The 19,340-nt window shown below is 41.8% G+C and overlaps 1 protein-coding gene across 1 annotated transcript in view; it reads left to right on the top strand.

Moving 5' to 3' along the window:
* The first annotated feature begins 8,493 nt into the window (after positions 1-8,493).
* Positions 8,494-19,340, top strand: part of MYBPC1 (myosin binding protein C1) — a 167,299-nt gene continuing 156,452 nt past the window's right edge. The window contains exon 1 of the mRNA XM_060114235.1: positions 8,494-8,585. Coding sequence (XP_059970218.1) covers positions 8,494-8,585 — 92 coding nt within the window. The remainder of the gene's footprint in view (positions 8,586-19,340) is intronic.

Raw genomic sequence — 19,340 nt, 5'->3', positions numbered from 1 at the left:
GTTAGGTAATCAACATGAGAGACATTAGTATTCCTTAGGCTATCTAAAAGGAATAATTATATTGCTGTACTTTAAAATATGTAAGGCACTTTAAAATACAAGAAAAACCATCAGTTCTACGCATTTGGGTACAAGAAATTTGTATTTCTCCTAGCTTTTCCTATGCAAATATTTTCAGAGGCAAAAACAACCCAACATTTAAAATGGGTATTTTTAGAAGCATTTATATGTAGGGACCACATGATATTATGATGATGTAAAAACATTTTTGTAGAGCAGGAATATCCTTTCATGTCCCCTGAGTGGCAGAGGGAATATGTCATTCCAACCCATAAAAATATTTTTGCTATCTTATTACCTCCATACTGAATAACTTAATCAGATCATTTGACTTTGTGGATTACAAAGCGACTCATTTTGGCTGCAGTAACTGAGAGAACTTTTAAAATTATTTCTTAGATTGGCATATGACTTTTGATAGGGGAGTTGTGACTACCTGGGGGGGAAGTTGTAGGAGAAAGGAAATGACAAATAAATTAAATAGGTGAAAGAGCATTACAATGAGGCTTATGGCATAGAAATATCATTCACATAACAAGGTATAAGGGTGTTATGCTTTTTAAAAATGAGTGTGAGTGTATACCAGACTTAGAGTAGAAAAGACTGTGTTTGAATCTTCAGAATTGGACAGTGACTTAAAAATTTTGACACAATTTATTCATTGTTATAATGTAGATATTACTCTCTCTGAAGGCTGTCCTGAGGGCTAAATGACATACCGATAATCACTCCATTTAAAAGTGGCCCCAGTATAACTTAATCTCTCATTTTCTCAATGCGATGTTCAAAAAATGTTTTAAGTCACTTGAAAACATAAACTTCTAGAGTGTACATTAGTTAAATGACTATGTTAAGTATAGTAATTTTGTTATGACTTCTGGCTTGACTGACCTTGGGCAAACTCTTTACCTATGACCTTTGGTGACATCCCCCATAACGGAGGAAAATATGCTGACCCAACTCAAATGTCTATTGGTAGAATTCAACACACACATATCCTTAGGATATATTGCACCTTGTATTAGTTTGCTAAAGCTGCTGTAACAAAGTATAACAAATTGGGTGGCTTAAGCAACAGAAAATCATTGTCCTACAGTTCTGGAGACTAAAAGCTGGAAATCAAGATGTTGTCAGGGTTCACAGATGTAGAGAACAAACATATGGACACCAAGGGGGGGAAAGTGGCAGGGGGGTGGTTGTGGTGGTGTGATGAATTGGGAGGTTGGGATTGACATATATACACTAATATGTATAAAATGGATAATTAATAAGAACCTGCTGTATAAAAAAATAAATAAAATTAAATAAAAAAAGCTCATCTGCACAACATTGTAAATCAACTATATTCCAATAAAAATTTAAAAAATAATAATAAAAAAAGAAAAGATGTTGTCAGTGTTGGTTCCTCTGAGGGCTGTGAGGGAAGGATGTGCTCTTGGCTTCTCTTTTTTGGCTTGTAGATAGCCATCTTCTCCCCATATCTCTTCACATTATCTTCTCTGTATGCATCTCTCTGTGTCCAAATCTCCCCTTATTATAAGGACACTAGTCATATTAGGATGACCTCATCCTAATGAATTACATCTGCGTAGATTCTATTTCCAAAAGGTCACATTCTGAGATACTGGGGGTTAGAACTTCAACATATGAATTTTGGAGAGACATGATTCAACCCATAGCATGCCCACATAGAACTCTGTGCTACATATCACAATTGTGTAATGTTGAATATGTTCTTATACCTTCCAAAGTAGTAATGAAAAAGACAACCTCTTTCAGATTAAATATTTGCTCAAAATGTTATGCAGTTTAAATGAATCAACATTTGGGCAGAATATCCAGTCGAGGAAAAAGTTGAGGGGAAAAAACCCTCTCTCTAAATTGAAGAGGTAGGAAAACTGAACATGGAGGATGAATTTGACACTGGCACATGGTGCGCTAAGCTTTCTGTTTCCCCTCGGCCATGTGTCCTCCATGTTAACTCTCATGGTCAAGGTGCCTGAAGCTCTTTCATCTCCTACCTTGCAGGTTTCATCTTCTCCTCTCCCAATGTTCTGTGCCTTTCTTAGACTCCTATGTAAACAACTGTCCTTGCCCCAAAGATTTCAATGTTAATTAGTTCCTATGAACTGACTATAAACTTGTGGATATGATGCCGATTAGTTTGTATTTCTTCTTTTTCCTCCATTGACTTTTCAGATGTTCTTCGAACCCAAATCTACACATCTACTCAACACAATATATAAGCAATTGGGGGATAATTTTAGAAATAGAACTTTCTTTCATGAGAATATTAGAAATAATGTTTGAGCTAAGGACCCTTACCGTACAGGATTTCCCTTAACCACTTGGTCAGGGACCAATTTGATCACCGTCTTTTCCCTTCAAGATGGAAATTGTTTCATTTTTTTTTCTGATTTTACACACACAATCCATACTTCTTGTATGTTCTTGTAAGTTCAAAAAATAACAGTATAAAGGCACAGTAACAACCTTTTATTATTTTTATATCCCCTTCCAAACTTTTTCTATACGTTTATAGCCATGCACATATTTTACAAAATGGTGCCATATGTGTACACTCTGCTTGTAATAATCTCTCTGCACAGAAAAATGCTGCATGAACATATTTCTTTGTGGCCAAAGGGAGCTTCATATTATCATTTTAATAGCTACATGATATTCCTTATGTAGCTATGTCATGATGCATTTAATAGACTGACCTTCAGTCTTGAGCTATGACATATTTTTAGAAAAGTTTCCAGATTTCACACCAATTTTTACCTCTTTGTTAGGGGCCAGACTTTTAAGGTTCAAACTACTGTTAGGGGCTGGCCTTTTTAGATTCAAACTACAACTTTTCACAATAAAAATAGAAACCCAGGGCACTGACACCTGAGCCACAACTCCTGTCAAGTCACATCCTGTGCAGAGTGCTACCGTTTTTCCACTGTGAAATATTACTTGAGCAGAGTCTCAAAATAGCCCTCTCTCTGTTTAGCATGCCAGGGTCTCACTTGTGTTATCTGGCCCTCCCAAAGCGGCCAGCAAGAATTCTCAACTCCTTGGCCTTGGAGTCTCCAAGTCCCTGTGACAGACCAGACTTAGCAATCAGGGTATAATGTCAGGGGAACTGTGGGCAGTTGGAACTTCGGGAGAGCAAGTGGGAATGCAGACACGTGGAGCCAGCCAGTCCCCTGTCTCCACCCGTGGCAAGAGATCCCGGCGTCATGCATAGAAGTATTCTGAGTTGGGGATAAAGGTCAGGGGTACAGGCTTATGGTGTGCCCAAAACCCAGCCTAAGCAGCTCACACTTTGTACATGCTGTTACCTATAAATGACAGACCAGGTTTAGAGGGATTATAGATTTTTCAAGTCTTTAATTCTTTAATTTCCACTAGTAAAACTTGGTCAAAGAACATGGGCTTCAAAATCAGACAGTCTTAAGTTCAAGGCTAGATCTGCCACTTATAGTTCATGAGAACCAATATTTCAGGCACTCAACAAATACTTATTAAATAAATGTGTTGAATGTATGTCTGTGAATAACAGTTTCCCCAGCTGTAAAATGAGGATGATAATCGTATGAATTCATGGGGCTGTTGTGAGGACAATTTGATGAATGTACAATTGGCATATAAAAGATGCTCCATAAATTACAGCTGGTACTTTATTATTCTCAGAAGAAAAATTAGAACGTTTCTTCCCAGAATCCTTTTTATAGTCCTCTCACCAGATTTATTTGTTCAACAAGTAGTTATCGAATAGGCACCATGATAAGTATGGGGAAAACATGTTGAATAACACACTGTCCAGGACTGCAACCTAGAAATATCCATTCATTCATTCATTCATTCTTTCATTGAACACTTATTTCTTCACCACTTGTTAGTCAGGTACCGAGCACACAATCTACCTCCAAAATATTTTTTTTGTATCTATCTACTTGCTTCCATCACCATCGTCATCATCCTGTGGACCACAGCCACAGGTTCCTTACTCTTCTCCCTGCTTCCATTCTTGACTTTTTAAAACCACTTCACATCCAAGGTGATCTTTTAAGACTATAAATCAGAATGTGCCTTCCCTTTGTTAAAGTACATCCATTTAGAATAAGATACAAATGTGTTACCTTGGCCCACATGGCCCTACATGACCTGGTCCCTTCCTACATCTCCAGTCTCAGCTTAGCTCACTCACATCACTCTCTCCCTGCCCCTATGTTTCACAGCCTCAGTTCCTAGAACCAGTCAAGCTTTTTTCAACCTCAAGGCCTTTGCCCATGCTGTTCTTTCTGTCTGAAATGCCATCTCCTCGGCTTTTTTTTTTTTTTTTTTTTTTGCGGTACGCGGGCCTCTCACTGTTGTGGCCTCTCCCGTTACGGAGCACAGGCTCTGGACGCGCAGGCTCAGCGGCCATGGCTCACGGGCCCAGCTGCTCCATGGCATGTGGGATCTTCCTGGACCGGGGCACGAACCCGTGTCCCCTGCATCGGCAGTTGGACTCTCAACCACTGCGCCAGCAGGGAAGCCCTCTCCTCGGCTCTTTGGATGACAGGCTTCTTCTCATCCTTCATGTTTCAGTCAAAGGTCAACTTTTCAGAGAAGGTCGTACCTAATGACCATTATTTATTCCTTCACACAGCATCTTTTTTATTTCCTTCTTACTGCTTTTTGTAATCTGCAATTATTGTTTTTATTTATTTGCTTACTATTTTATTGTCTGTCTCTCCCACTAGACCATAAGCCCCATAAGGACAGGAGCTTTGCCTAGGACTGTGCCTGCCACAGAGTAGGCACTCAATAATTTATTACATGAAAGAATGAATGAGTGAATTTCCATTGCTCGATAACCTCCAGGGATAGGAATTCTTTTTTTTTTAATTTTTAATATTAAAAAAACAACACTTTTTTGGCCACGCCACATGGCTTGCACTATCTTAGTTCCCCAACCAGGGATTGAACCTATGCCCTCAGCAGTGAAAGCACAGAGTCCTAACCACTGGACTGCTAGGGAATTCCCAGGAATAGAAATTCTGAACTTCATGTTGGTACATTCTAGGATTCATATCTTCTGATGTGAAAAGTTATTTTTATGTTGGAGTAAGATTAAAAAATGGATAGAATGTGACCTGGAGAGGAGAAGGGAAAGTCAGTCTCCTCTAGGAGAACAGCAGAGTGGAACACACTGCAGCAGCAAAGAATTTTAAAACTCATTTGTATTTAGGGACACAATGACTTCCTTCTCCACTGTCCTCTAAGTAAGGTTAAGACTTCATGGTGAAGAGGATCGGCTTTGGTGCCAAGAGCCTGGATTCACATTCCTGCCCTACCGTTTATTAGCTGTGTGACCGCGGGCAAGTTAGATAATGGCTCTGAGTCCATTCGAGTGAGAAATGGACCCCTGAGCCCTCTATGGAGTAAGCACTCAGTTCATGTTAATTAAATATCCTTTTTATTCCACCCAAATGATTTTTTTAGGCTTACCATTGCAAGTTTAAAAGACACCAATAGCCAAGACCTAGCACAGTGCTGGGTATGTCATAGATGCTTAAAAAGTGGGAGTTCACTGGTGGGAATGTAAGTTGGTGCAGTCACTGTGGAAAACAGTATGGGGGTTTCTCAAAAAACTACAAATAGAGCTACCATTTGACCCAGCAATTCCACTCCTTGGTATATATGCAAAAAAAAAATGAAAACAATTTGAAGAGATACATGCACCCCAATGTTCATAGCATTCTTTACAATTGCCAAGATATGGAAGCAACCTAAGTGTCCATAAACAGATGAATGGATAAAGAAGTTGTGGTATGTACACACACGCACACACACACACACACGCAATGGAATACTACTCATCAGTAAAAAAGAAGAAAATTTTTGCCATTTGCAGCAACATGAATGGACTTGGAGGGTATTATGCGAAGTGAAATAAGTCAGACAGAGAAAGACAAATTCTATAAGATATCACTTATATGTGGAATCTAAAAAATACAACAAACTAGTGAGTATAACAAAAAAGACGCAGACTCACAGATATAGAGAACAAACTATTGGTTACCAGTGGGGAGAGGAAAGGGGGGAGGGGCAGTATAGGTGTAGGGGATTAGGAGGTACACATTATTATGTATAAAATAAGCTACAGAATATATTGTACGACACAAGGAATATAGCCAATATTTTATAATAACTATAAATGGAGTATAACCTTTAAAAATTGTGTATCATTATACTGTATACCTGTAACATATAATATTGTTCATCAACTATACTTGAATTAAAAACAAGAATGCACTCGTGAGAGAGGCACTAGCCTCAAGAACAAACAGTGGGAGTGCGACATAAGGGTGCAGTGGTTCTCATACCTGAGTGTGCATTAGAGTTAGCTCGAGGGCTGGTCAAACCACAGAGCGCTGGGCCCCTCCATGAGTTTCTGATTCAGTAGGTCTGGTGGGGCCTGAGAATGTGCATTTCTAACAAGTTTCCAGGAGATGCTGCTGCTGCTGATACAGGGACCACACTTTCAGAATGACCGACAGGGGTTAAATACACCAACCAACTCTGGGCGCCAGACTGGTGCATTCAAGTCCCAAGTACATCTCCTCACTAGGTATGTGATCTCCAGCAAGTTGCTTAATCCCTCTGGCCTCAGTTCCTTCATCGGCAAATAGAGATAAAATAGAGCCTTCCTCTAGAAGTTTTCATGAGGTTTAAATGAGGCCCTTCACCTTGTAATTGTTCAATACACATTGACTGTTATTTGAAAATAAAAACCAATGAAAATGAATTTATAACAGTGCTATCCAGTAGAACTTTCTGGGATTATGGAAGTGTCCTCGGTGCCGTCCAGTTTGGCAGCCATTAGCTGCACGTGGCTACAGAGTACTTGAAATGTGGCTAGCACAACTGAAGAGCTGAATGTTTAATGTCAATTTCAATTAATTTGAATTTAAGTAGCCACATGTGACTAGAGAAGCACAAATGTCCAGTGAGCATTCCTCCCCGAGACCTGGGCAGAGCCATCTTGGTGGCAGTTCTTTGGAAAGCTGACAATGCATGGTGGTGTGAAGACCTGGGTGTGTGTGGATCTGCCACTTTCTGACAGCTGAACTTAAGCAAGCAGCTCAACTTCCCAGTAACTCAATCCCATCTGTAAAATGGGAACAGTAACACCTGTCCTGATTCCTCAGGAATTGTGTGTTTTAGTGGGGTAATTAATGTAAAACCATAAATGCAGTACAGCTGCAAGGATTTCCTTAAAGTTTTATATCACTTCTTCAGATTTTCTTCCCTAGGACCTGTTTTAAGGGTTATGATTCTTCAGCCTTTTGTGTCCACAGTGTCCAACACATAGTAGGTCCTGAGTTAAAATGCAGCCTCCACACAGAACGTCTTCTCAGTTGGCCTGCGTATATCAGTGCTCTAGGACATGTAGTAAAAAAGGAGGAAATATCTATTTTATTTTAAATACACCAATATTCCTTTTAAAATTTTACTGAGGGAATTCCCTGGCAGTCCAGTGGTTAAAACTCCACGTCTTGGGGCTTCCCTGGTGGCGCAGTGGTTGAGAGTCCGCCTGCCGATGAAGTGGACACGGGTTCGTGCCCCAGTCTGGGAAGATCCCACATGCCGCAGAGCGGCTGGGCCTGTGAGCCATGGCCGCTGAGCCTGTGCGTCCGGAGCCTGTGCTCCGCAACGGGAGAGGGCACAGCAGTGAGAGGCCCGCGTACCGCAAAAAAAAAAAAAAAAAAAAAAACCAAAAAAACCCCTCCACGTCTTCACTGTCGAGAGTGTGGGTTCAATCCCTGATCGGGGAACTAAGATCCAGCAAGGCACACAACATAGCCAAAAAGAAAAGTTATTGAGAAGACTCTGGGGCTGATGCCCACCACTGGCAGGTGAAACCAGGTCCTGGGGTTAGTTTAGTGCCGATCTACCGGCAAGCAGAGCTGGTTCCTGGAGTCCGGCTTCAGGGCCCGGGGATCCCAGAGCTCGTTTCAGATCGTTGAGGGAGGGTTGGTTCCTGACACAGTTGGGTATGTGTTCTTAAGTGTCCTGAAGGTGGCGCTGTTCTGCTAGTGGGCAGGGCCAGGGCTCAGATGGTCCCAGGACAGGATCTGGCCTGTGTTCCGGGAATCGTAGTTTCTTGCTTCCGGTGTCTGCCCCCTGGTGGATGCGGCTGGTCTAGAGGCTCATGCAGGCTTCCTGGTGGGAGGGGCCCGTGCCTAGGCCCTCCGGCGGGCTGGGTGAGCCCAGAGGAGGCGGTGGGCCCTTTAATCTTTAGAAAGCCTGTCAGCTGATGGGTGGGGCTGTGTCCCAGCCCATTTAGTTGTTTGGCCTGAGGCATCCCTGCAGGCTGCTGGGTGGGCCCAGGTCTTAGAGCTAATGAGCCAAGATGTCGGCCCCCTGCGGCAACCGTGTTCATGCGGCTGAATGTTCCCCAGTGTGTCTGACACCAGTGTCGATGTCCCCAGGGTGAACCACTGCCACCCCGGCATCTCCAGGAGACTTTCCAAGACGAGCAGGTAGGTCTGGCTCAGGCTTCTATCAAATTACTGCTTTTGCCCTGGGTCCTGGTACACGTGAGATTTTATGCACGCCGTTTAGGAGTGAAGTCTCTATTTCCCCCAGTACCTAGGGGCTCCTGCCAATAAGCCCTGCTGGCCTTCAAAGCCAAATGCTCTGGGGGCTTGTCTTCCTGGTGCCAGAGCCCTGGGGAGCCTGTGGGAGAACCTCTGCAATGTAATTATTCTCCAGTATGCGGGTCTCCAACCCAGAGTGTATGGGATTTAATTACATTGTGAGTCTGCGCCTCCTACGCGTCTTGTGGTTCCTTCTTTATGTTTTTAGCTTGTGGTGATGCTGAAAGCTCGGCCTTTCTGCACCCAGTGACGAACTGAATCTCAGAGACAGAGTTTTGGGTGGAGTAGAAAAGAATAGCTTTATGGCTTTGCCAGGCAAAAGGGGGACACAGCGGGCTCCTGCCCTTGAAAACTATGTGTCCCAACCCAGGAGGATTTGATGAAGAGTTTTATAGTGATAGTTCAGGTGTGGGCTTGGTGACAAGATTAGGGTGTGTGCAGGGTCTCAGATGGTCAGTCTCCCAATCTTGATGAGCTTCTCTGGTGCCCCCACCCCCCGCGCCTTTTTTTTTTTTTTTTTTTTTTAATTTTTTGGCCGTGCTGCATGGCATGTGGGATCTTAGTTCCCCAGCCAGGGATCGAACCACCACCCCCTTCACTGGAAACGCGGAGTCTTAACCACTGGACCAGCGTCTGGTCCCTATAATCTCGCCTCAGGTGGTTTCTTGCCTGCTCCTCCCTTGATTAGCAACTGTTCGAATCTGCCCTTTGGAACTCACGGAAGGTCATGGAGGCTGGAGTCTTGCCTACAAGAAATGGGGGACAAAAAAAGGCTTCCATGCCCAAGAGCCCCACAGGGTCCTTCTCGGTTTCAGTTGTTCTGCAGACCGTTGTGATTTTGGTGTGCTCGTGAGAGGAGGTGAGCTCGGGGTCCTTCTACTCTGCCGTCTTGGCCGCTCTCCCCATTCTGAATGGTTTTGCCTAGCGTTGGCACTGAAGGGGGAAGCACGTTGTAGGAACCAAGGGAGAAGATGCACCAGCTCAGGCTTCAGGGCCCTGGGAGAGGACTGGCTGGAAGAGGGCAGGCGAAACACTGACTCTGCCCACCTGCGAGCCAGCACTAGCCCCGGGGGCTCCCTAGGATTCCACAGGCAGCCACCTGGTGACCGGGCCCTGCTAAGCAGCATCCGCTCAAGACAGGGCCTGGCGACCAACCAGACTCGGGGCCTACATGCCCACCCACGCAGTTAGCCCATGAAGGACCCGTGCAGCCCTCTTAGGGGGAGCCCCTAGAGCATAAAAAGTTATTGTCCAGGGGCTTCCCTGGTGGCGCAGTGGTTGAGAGTCCGCCTGCTGATGCCGGGGACACGGGTTCATGCCCCGGTCTGGGAAGATCCCACATGTCGCGGAGTGGCTGGGCTCGTGAGCCATGGCCGCTGAGCCTGCGCGTCCGGAGCCTGTGCTCCGCAACGGGAAAGGCCACAACAGTGAGAGGCCCGCGTACCGCAAAAAAGAAAAGAAAAAAAAAAGTTATTGTCCAAAAATAATGTTTATTTTGTCACAGTTATGAACAACACATACTTATTTTAAAAATTGGAAAATGCAGGGTACTATATAAAAACTATTCTCCCACAATCCCTCCACCTGAGATAACCCTCATTAACTTTTTTTTTTTTTAAACTTTGGCCACCCCACACAGCACGCGGGATCTTAGTTCTCTGACCAGGGATTGAACTCGTGCCCCGTGCAGTGGAAGTGCAGAGTCTTAACCACTGGACTGCCAGGGAATTCCCACCCTCATTAACATTTTGAGGCATTTCTTTCCAATTATGAGTATGGGTGTGTATTCATTCATTCATTTAATAAGTATTTTTTGAATGCCTGCTATGGGCCAGGCACTTTTCTAGATGATGGTAATACAGCAATGAACAAAATAGACCCCCCAAAAAAGTTGCCCTCATGGAGCTTACATTCTAGTAGATGATACTTGAAAACTCAGTAAAATATATATACAAATTTTAAAGCATAATTAGGCTAATATTGTTTACACCATTATATATGCTGCTTATTGTGTTTTCCCCTTTGCATTATGTTGGGAGAATTTTCTAATTTTTGTTTTTTTAAGTAGGCCTGTCCTTATACCCATTGCCTGCTGAGCCAATACACGGGGCTTGCTGGGGCAAAAGGAAAAATAAATACTTAAGTTATGTGTTTAGGATCTTGATAGCCTGGGGTGTGATGTTCTTAGGGGATCAACTGGACTGTCCAATACTGTCCCTTGGAATATCCTGTGCAAAACCAGAGAATCCGAAGTCCAGGAGTCAAGGTTCACATCTCAGATTTTACTGAGTCTTCAGGCATCACCATTTCATCTGTGACTGACACATTTCTTTAGGTTTTAAAAAAAGTTTTCTGGAGTCCTCAGGACCCATATTGTTTGTGGTCCACCCTCTTCTATTCCTGCACGACTCACCTGGCGAATTATTCTACTCCTTTGTAGGTTCAGGTGAAAACAACTAAAACTTAAATCCTGAAAGAGGCTTCTGAATCAGAGTAATGAGGAACATGGGTGGGGAGAGCAAAGCTCATACTGTGATGAGGGGAGGGTGTTAGCCACTGGGCAGAGAGAGCAAGAAGAGCTTGTCCTGTTCTGTGCCCTGGGCCTTGGCAACCATGGTCCCCTCCTTTCCACATGGAGACTCTTTCTTCTTATTTCTTCCCTTCCTCCTCTCTCCCATGACCCACAGACTTTGCCCCGTAGGGTCTGCAAAAGGAACCTGAAGGAACCCGTGTTTCCTCAAAACATCAAGGGCAGGGATCTTGTCTGACTTGAGAATAAAAGAACAAATCCACGAGTGAATGAAATTCACTAGGGTAGCCTTTGATGGGCAGCCAGTATATTCTGCTGATGGGCCCCAAGGTAAATCATCAAGAGGGGTGTTTTTTTTCTTTTTCTTTTCTTTTTTTTTTTTTTTTTTTTTTTTTTCGGTACGCGGGCCTCTCACTGTTGTGGCCTCTCCTGTTGCGGAGCACAGGCTCCGGACGTGCAGGCTCAGTGGCCATGGCTCACGGGCCTAGCCGCTCCGCGGCATGTGGGATCTTCCCAGACCGGGGCACAAACCCTCATCCCCTGCATCAGCAGGCGGACTCTCAACCACTGCGCCACCAGGGAAGCCCCCAAGAGGGGTATTTTTTTCTATTGTCTAGAAGGCAATGAGGAAGATGTCCGTTGGTTGCTGGTGTCTGCCCATCAAAGGTTTCAGCCAAGACAGAGTCAGAAATGAAGACATTCTACATAATGAATAGCATCACAGAGCCGTATGTGCTGAAGACAATAGCCAACATGTCTTGCTGCTTTGGGATTTGACTGCTGATAATTTCAGATGACATCCCTGCTTCTCTTCTTTTGTTCCTTTCCACATTCTTCACTGCATCGTTCAGGCTGACAATTCATTTACATTGCTAATAGTCATAAAAATGCAAAAATGGTTTTGCTAAAGCTAAAGGCTTTGCTACCAGAGGAAGAGACCGTATAATGTAGTATAAGAGTGTGGAGCAGACATGTCCAATAGTAATAGAATAAAAGCCATGGATAAATTTGAAAATTTTCTCATAGCCACATGAAAAAAGAAAAAAATAGATGAAACTAATTTTGATCATGTCTTATTGAACGCCTTGTATCCAAAATATCATTTTAACGTGTAATCATGAGAAAAATTATTAAAGAGACATTTTGTATACGCGCCTTCAAAATCTATCGTGTGTTTTACACTTAAAGTGCATTTCAATTCCCACTGGCGACGTTTCATGTGCTCAACAGCCATGTGGGCCAGTGGACACCATATGGGGCAGTGCAAGTGTGGGCTCTGCACCCTGTACTAGGATTATACTAGGGGTATAATCCTAGGAAAGTAACGTAATCTCTGTGTTCAGTTTCCTCATCTGTAAACTGGAGGAAATGTTAGTCCCTACCTCATTTAGAATTAGATTTTATGAGGATTAAATGAACACTTAGAACATTGCCTGACACAAAGTTGGCGATTAGTAAATGTTAGCTCTTACCATCTTCAGATGTATGATGTTCGCCACCATCCTTATAATGATCAAAGCTGTCTTTCAGTATGGTCTTACTCTGGGCTTTCTAAATTGGGACTGTATGTCTGATATCTTGCAATGATGAAATTATATGCCACTTCAGAATTCCTATCTCACTTCAAAGATTTTCAGGGAGAGTTGGGTCCTGAGCTATGCTTTCACAAAGCTGGATAACCTGTAATTTTACAAACTTCTTTAATACTATTAACGTCTGCATTTAGACTCCTTTTGAATTTTCCAAATAAGCAGTATCATATTTTTATTAGGAGATAAAATTAGGTTGACAGCTATAAAGTTATCCAGCTTGCTTTTTGATGATCTCTTTTAAAAAAATTTTTTTTTCATCCATTGTGCTTAGCACTCTGATGGGCCCTTTTAATTTTTTTTTTTAAGATTTATTTATTTATTTAATTTATTTTTGGCTGCGTCAGGTCTTAGTTGTGGCACGTGAGATCTTTGTTGAGGCATGCAGGATCTTCACTGTGGTGCGCTGGCTTCTCTAGTTGTGGCGCGCAGGATTCCAGGGCACATGGGCTCTGTGGTTTGCGGCACGTGGACTCTAGTTGAGGCGCCCAAGCTCAGTAGTTGTGGCACACGGGCTTAGTTGCCCTGCGGCATGTGGGATCTTAGTTCTGTGACCAGGGATCGAACCCACATCTCTTTCATTGCAAGGCAGATTCTTTACTACTGGACCTCTAGGGAAGTCCCTTGATGATCTCTTAAGAGACTGAAACCATGTTTCACTACAGGAAGAAGATAGCACTTGTCTTCTTGAAACTATAGCTTACAGCCACAAATCCTTCTTCATATCTCAGGATGTATTTCAGGGCCTAAGCACCATGATATAGAAATTGTTACCTGCGGCGCTTTTATGACAGCTTTTGAATAAACAATGGAGTAATTTTACAACAGTTGTTTTGGACCACTTTAAAAATCAGATCTTCCTCGACTTATGATGGGGTTATGTCCCCATACACCCAGCGTTAAGTTGAAAATATTTAAGTCAGAAATGCATTTAATACACCTAACTTGGGGAATATCATCACTTAGCCTAGTCTACCTTAGTGTAAGTGCTCAGGAACACTTACATTGACCTACAGTTGGGCAAAATTATCTAACATAAAGCCTATGTTATTAATAAGGTATTGAATATCTCAAGTAATTCATTGAATACCGTACTGGCAGTGAAAAACAGAATGGTCGTCTGGGTGCAGGATGGCTGTAAATGTATTAGTAACTGCATGATTGCCAAGCCAACTGGCAGCTGCACCGGCTTCCACTGCCCAGCATCATGAAAGAGTATGTGAGAGAGTATCCTACTGCATAAGCTAACCAGGGAAAAGATCAAAATTTAAAATTCAAAGTACAGTTTCTACTGAATGTCTGTTGCTTTTGCACCATCATAAAGTAGACAAATCCTAAATCTAGCCATTGTAAGTTGAGGGCCATCTATATATCTTAGAAGTTTCCACATCTCTAATTCTTTCATTTATTTATGTATTCACTCATTCATTCATTCATTCATTCAACTATTTGTTTATTCAACAAATATGCATTGAAGGCTTACTATGGGCCAGAAACTTTGCTAGTTACTGAGGAGTCGACAGTAAGCAGAACCCCCGCAAAATTACAATCCAGGTGGGGAGAAAGGTGATAATCAGATGATCATGCAAATATAGTTGCCAACTGTCCTGATTGCTATTAAGAAGAGGAATAGTTGCTTTGAGAGTCTGTGAGGAAGGAATTTGATTTGGTCAGAGAAGTTTTCCCCAAGGAGGTGCTGATGGGGCTGAGAGCTGGAGGAGTAGGGGGAGTTAACCAGGTGGAGATGGGAGGGAACTGCATTCCAGGCGGAGGGAACAGCATGAACAGAAGTCCTGAGGTGGCAGGGACGTGGTGAGGGGAGAGACGGAAAGAGGACTGTGAGCCTGAAACAGAGTGAGGGTAGGCTGGCCGAGATGGAGCTGGAGAAGTAGGTAGAACCAAACATTGCAGGTTCCTGATGGCCACATTAAGGATTTTACATTTATATTTTAAATTTTATTGAAGTAGAGTTGATTTACAATGTTGTGTTAATTTCTGCTGTACAGCAAAGTGATTCAGTTATACATACATATATACACGTTCTTTTTCATATTCTCTTCCATTATGGTTTGTCACAGGATATTGAATATAGTTCCCTGTGTTATACAGTAGGACCTTGTTGTTTATCCATTCTCTATATAATAGTTTGCACCTGCTAATCCCAAACTCCCAATCCATCCCTCCCCCCCGCCCCCCTTCCTGGGCAACCACAAGTCTGTTCTCTATGTCTATGAGTCTGTTTCTGTTTCAGAGATAGGTTCATTTGTGTTGTATTTCAGATTCTACCTACAACTGGTATCATACGGTATTTGTCTTTCTCTTTCTGAGTTACTTCACTTAGTATGATAATCTCTAGTTCGATCCATATTGCTGCAAATGACATTGTTTTGTTCTTTCTATTTTCTCCATCTCTGCAAATATGCAGATAACTATTATTTAATTACATTTGCCCCTAATAACGAAGGGGAAGGATCCAGTAACTTTTTTTTTAAACATCTTTATTGGAGTATAATTGCTTAACAATGCTGTGTTAGTTTCTGCTTTATAACAAAATTAATCAGCTATACATATACATATGTTCCCATATCCCCTCCCTCTTGCGTCTCCCTCCCACCCTCCATATCCCACCCCTCCAGGCGGTCACAAAGCACCAGCTGATCTCCCTGTGCTATGCGGCTGCTTCCCACTAGCTATCTACCTTACGTTTGGTAGTGTATATATGTCCATGCCTCTCTTTTGCTTTGTCATAGCTTACCGTTCCCCCTCCCCATATCCTCAAGTCCATTCTCTAGTAGGTCTGTGTCTTTATTCCTGTCTTACCCCTATGTTCTTCATGACATTTTTTTCTTAAATTCCATATATATGTGTCAGCATACAGTATTTGTCTTTCTCTTTCTGACTTACTTCACTCTGTATGACAGACTCTAGGTCCATCCACCTCATTACAAATAGCTCAATTTCGTTTCTTTTTATGGCTGAGTAATATTCCATTGTATATATGTACCACATCTTCTTTATCCATTCATCCGGTGATGGACACTTAGGTTGTTTCCATCTCCGGGCTATTGTAAATAGGGCTGCTATGAATATTGTGGTACATGACTCTTTTTGAATTATGGTTTTCTCAGGGTATATGCCCAGTCGTGGGATTGCTGGGTCATATGGTAGTTCTATTTGTAGTTTTTTAAGGAACCTCCATACCGTTCTCCATAGTGGCTGTACCAATTCACATTCCCACCAGCAGTGCAAGAGTGTTCCCTTTTTTCCACACCCTCTCCAGCATTTATTGTTTCTAGATTTTTTGATGATGGCCATTCTGACTGGTGTGAGATGATATCTCATTGTAGTTTTGATTTAAATTTCTCTAATGATTAAAGATGTTGAGCATCCTTTCACGTGTTTGTTGGCAGTCTGTATATCTTCTGTGGAGAAATGTCTATTTAGGTCTTCTGCCCATTTTTGGATTGGGTTGTTTGTTTTTTTGTTATTGAGCTGCATGAGCTGCTTATACATTTTGGAGATTAATCCTTTGTCAGTTGCTTCATTTGCAAATATTTTCTCCCATTCTGAGGGTTGTGTTTTGGTCTTGTTTATGGTTTCCTTTGCTGTGCAAAAGCTTTGAAGTTTCATTAGGTCCCATGTGTTTATTTTTGTCTTTATTTCCATTTCTCTAGGAGGTGGGTCAAAAAGGATCTTGCTGTGATTTATGTCATAGAGTGTTCTGCCTATGTTTTCCTCTAAGAGTTTGATAGTGTCTGGCCTTACATTTAGGTCTTTAATCCATTTTGAGCTTATTTTTGTGTATGGTGTTAGGGAGTGATCTAATCTCATACTTTTACATGTCCCTGTCCAGTTTTCCCAGCACCACTTATTGAAGAGACTGTCCTTTCTCCACTGTACATTCCTGCCTCCTTTATCAAAGATAAGGTGACCATATGTCCGTGGGTTTATCTCTGGGCTTTCTATCCTGTTCCATTGATCTATCTTTCTGTTTTTGTGCCAGTACCATACTGTCTTGATTACTGTGGCTTTGTAGTATAGTCTGAAGTCAGGGAGGCTGATTCCTCCAGCTCCATTTTTCGTTCTCAAGATTGCTTTGGCTATTTGGGGTCTTTTGTGTTTCCATACAAATTATGAAATTTTTTGTTCTACTTCTGTGAAAAATGCCAGTGGTAGTTTGATAGGGATTGCATTGAATCTGTAGATTGCTTTGGGTAGTAGAGTCATTTTCACAATGTTGATTCTTCCAATCCAAGAACATGGTATATCTCTCCATCTATTTGTATCATCTTTAATTTCTTTCATCAGTGTCTTATAATTTTCTGCATACAGGTCTTTTGTCTCCTTAGGTAGGTTTATTCCTAGATATTTTATTCTTTTTGTTGCAATGGTAAATGGGAGTGTTTTCTTGATTTCACTTTCAGATTTTTCATCATTAGTATATAGGAATGCCAGAGATTTCTGTGCATTAATTTTGTATCCTGCTACTTTACCAAATTCATTGATTAGCTCTAATAGTTTTCTGGTAGCATCTTTAGGATTCTCTATGTATAGTATCATGTCATTTGCAAACAGTGACAGCTTTGTTTCTTCTTTTCCGATTTGGATTCCTTTTATTTCCTTTTATTCTCTGATTGCTGTGGCTAAAACTTCCAAAACTATGTTGAATAAGAGTGGTGAGAGTGGGCAGCCTTGTCTTGTTCCTGATCTTAGTGGAAATGGTTTCAGTTTTTCACCATTGAGGACGATGTTGGCTGTGGGTTTGTCATATATGGCCTTTATTATGTTGAGGAATGTTCCCTCTATGCCTACTTTCTGCAGAGTTTTTATCATAAATGGGTGTTGAATTTTGTCGAAAGCTTTCTCTGCATCTATTGAGATGATCATATGGTTTTTCTCCTTTAGTTTGTTAATATGGTGTATCACGTTGATTGATTTGCATATATTGAAGAATCCTTGCATTCCTGGAATAAACCCCACCTGATCATGGTGTATGATCCTTTTAATGTGCTGTTGGTTTCTGTTTGCTAGTATTTTGTTGAGGATTTTTGCATCTATGTTCATCAGTGATATTGGCCTGTAGTTTTCTTTCTTTGTGACATCCTTGTCTGGTTTTGGTATCAAGGTGATGGTGGCCTCATAGAATGAGTTTGGGAGTGTTCCTCCCTCTGCTATATTTTGGAAGATTTTGAGAAGGATGGGTGTTAGCTCTTCTCTAAATGTTTGATAGAATTCGCCTGTGAAGGGCCTCCCTGGTGGCGCAGTGGTTAAGAGTCCGCCTGCCGATGCAGGGGATACGGGTTCGTTCCCCGGTCTGGGAGGATCCCATATGCCGCGGAGCGGCTGGGCCCGTGAGCCATGGCCGCTGGGCCTGCGCATCCGGAGCCTGTGCTCCGCAACGGGAGAGGCCACAACAGTGAGAGGCCCACATACCGCAAAAAAGAAAAAAAAAAAAAAAAAAAAGAAGAATTCGCCTGTGAAGCCATCTGGTCCTGGGCTTTTGTTTGTTGGAAGATTTTTAATCACAGTTTCAATTTCAGTGCTTGTGATTGGTCTGTTCATATTTTCTATTTCTTCCTGATTCAGTCTTGGCAGGTTGTGCATTTCTAAGAATTTGTCCATTTCTTCCATGTTGTCCATTTTATTGGCATAGAGTTGCTTGTAGTAATCTCTCATGATCTTTTGTATTTCTGCAGTGTCAGTTGTTACTTTTCCTTTTTCATTTCTAATTCTATTGACCTGAGTCTTCTCCCTTTTTTTCTTGATGAGTCTGGCTAATGGTTTATCAATTTTGTTTATCTTCTCAAAGAACCAGATTTTAGTTTTATTGATCTTTGCTATCGTTTCCTTCATTTGTTTTTCACTTATTTCTGATCTGATTTTTATGATTTCTTTCCTTCTAACTTTGGGGTGTTTTTGTTCTTCTTTCTCTAATTGCTTTAGGTGCAAGGTTAGGTTGTTTATTCGAGATGTTTTCTGTTTCTTAAGGTGGGATTGTATTGCTATAAACTTCCCTCTTAGAACTGCTTTTGCTGCATCCCATAGGTTTTGGGTCGTTGTGTCTCCATTGTCATTTGTTTCTAGGTATTTTTAAATTTCCTCTTTGATTTCTTCAGTGACCACTTCGTTGTTAAGTAGTGTATTGTTTAGCCTCCATGTGTTTGTATTTTTTACAGATCTTTTCCTGTAATTGATATCTAGTCTCATAGCATTGTGGTTGGAAAAGATACTTGATACAATTTCAATTTTCTTAAATTTACCAAGGCTTGATTTGTGACCCAAGATATGATCTATCCTGGAGAATGTTCCATGAGCACTTGAGAAAAATGTGTATTCTGTTGTTTTTGGATGGAATGTCCTATAAATATCAATTAAGTCCATCTTGTTTAATGTATCATTTAAAGCTTGTGTTTCCTTATTTATTTTCATTTTGGATGATCTGTCCATTGGTGAAAGTGGGGTGTTAAAGTCCCCTACTATGAATGTGTTACTGTCGATTTCCCCTTTTATGGCTGTTAG

The sequence above is a fragment of the Mesoplodon densirostris genome, chromosome 11, assembly GCF_025265405.1.
Source record: "Mesoplodon densirostris isolate mMesDen1 chromosome 11, mMesDen1 primary haplotype, whole genome shotgun sequence".
Lineage (NCBI taxonomy): Eukaryota > Metazoa > Chordata > Mammalia > Artiodactyla > Ziphiidae > Mesoplodon > Mesoplodon densirostris.
This window is presented reverse-complemented; position numbering and strand designations above follow the sequence as displayed.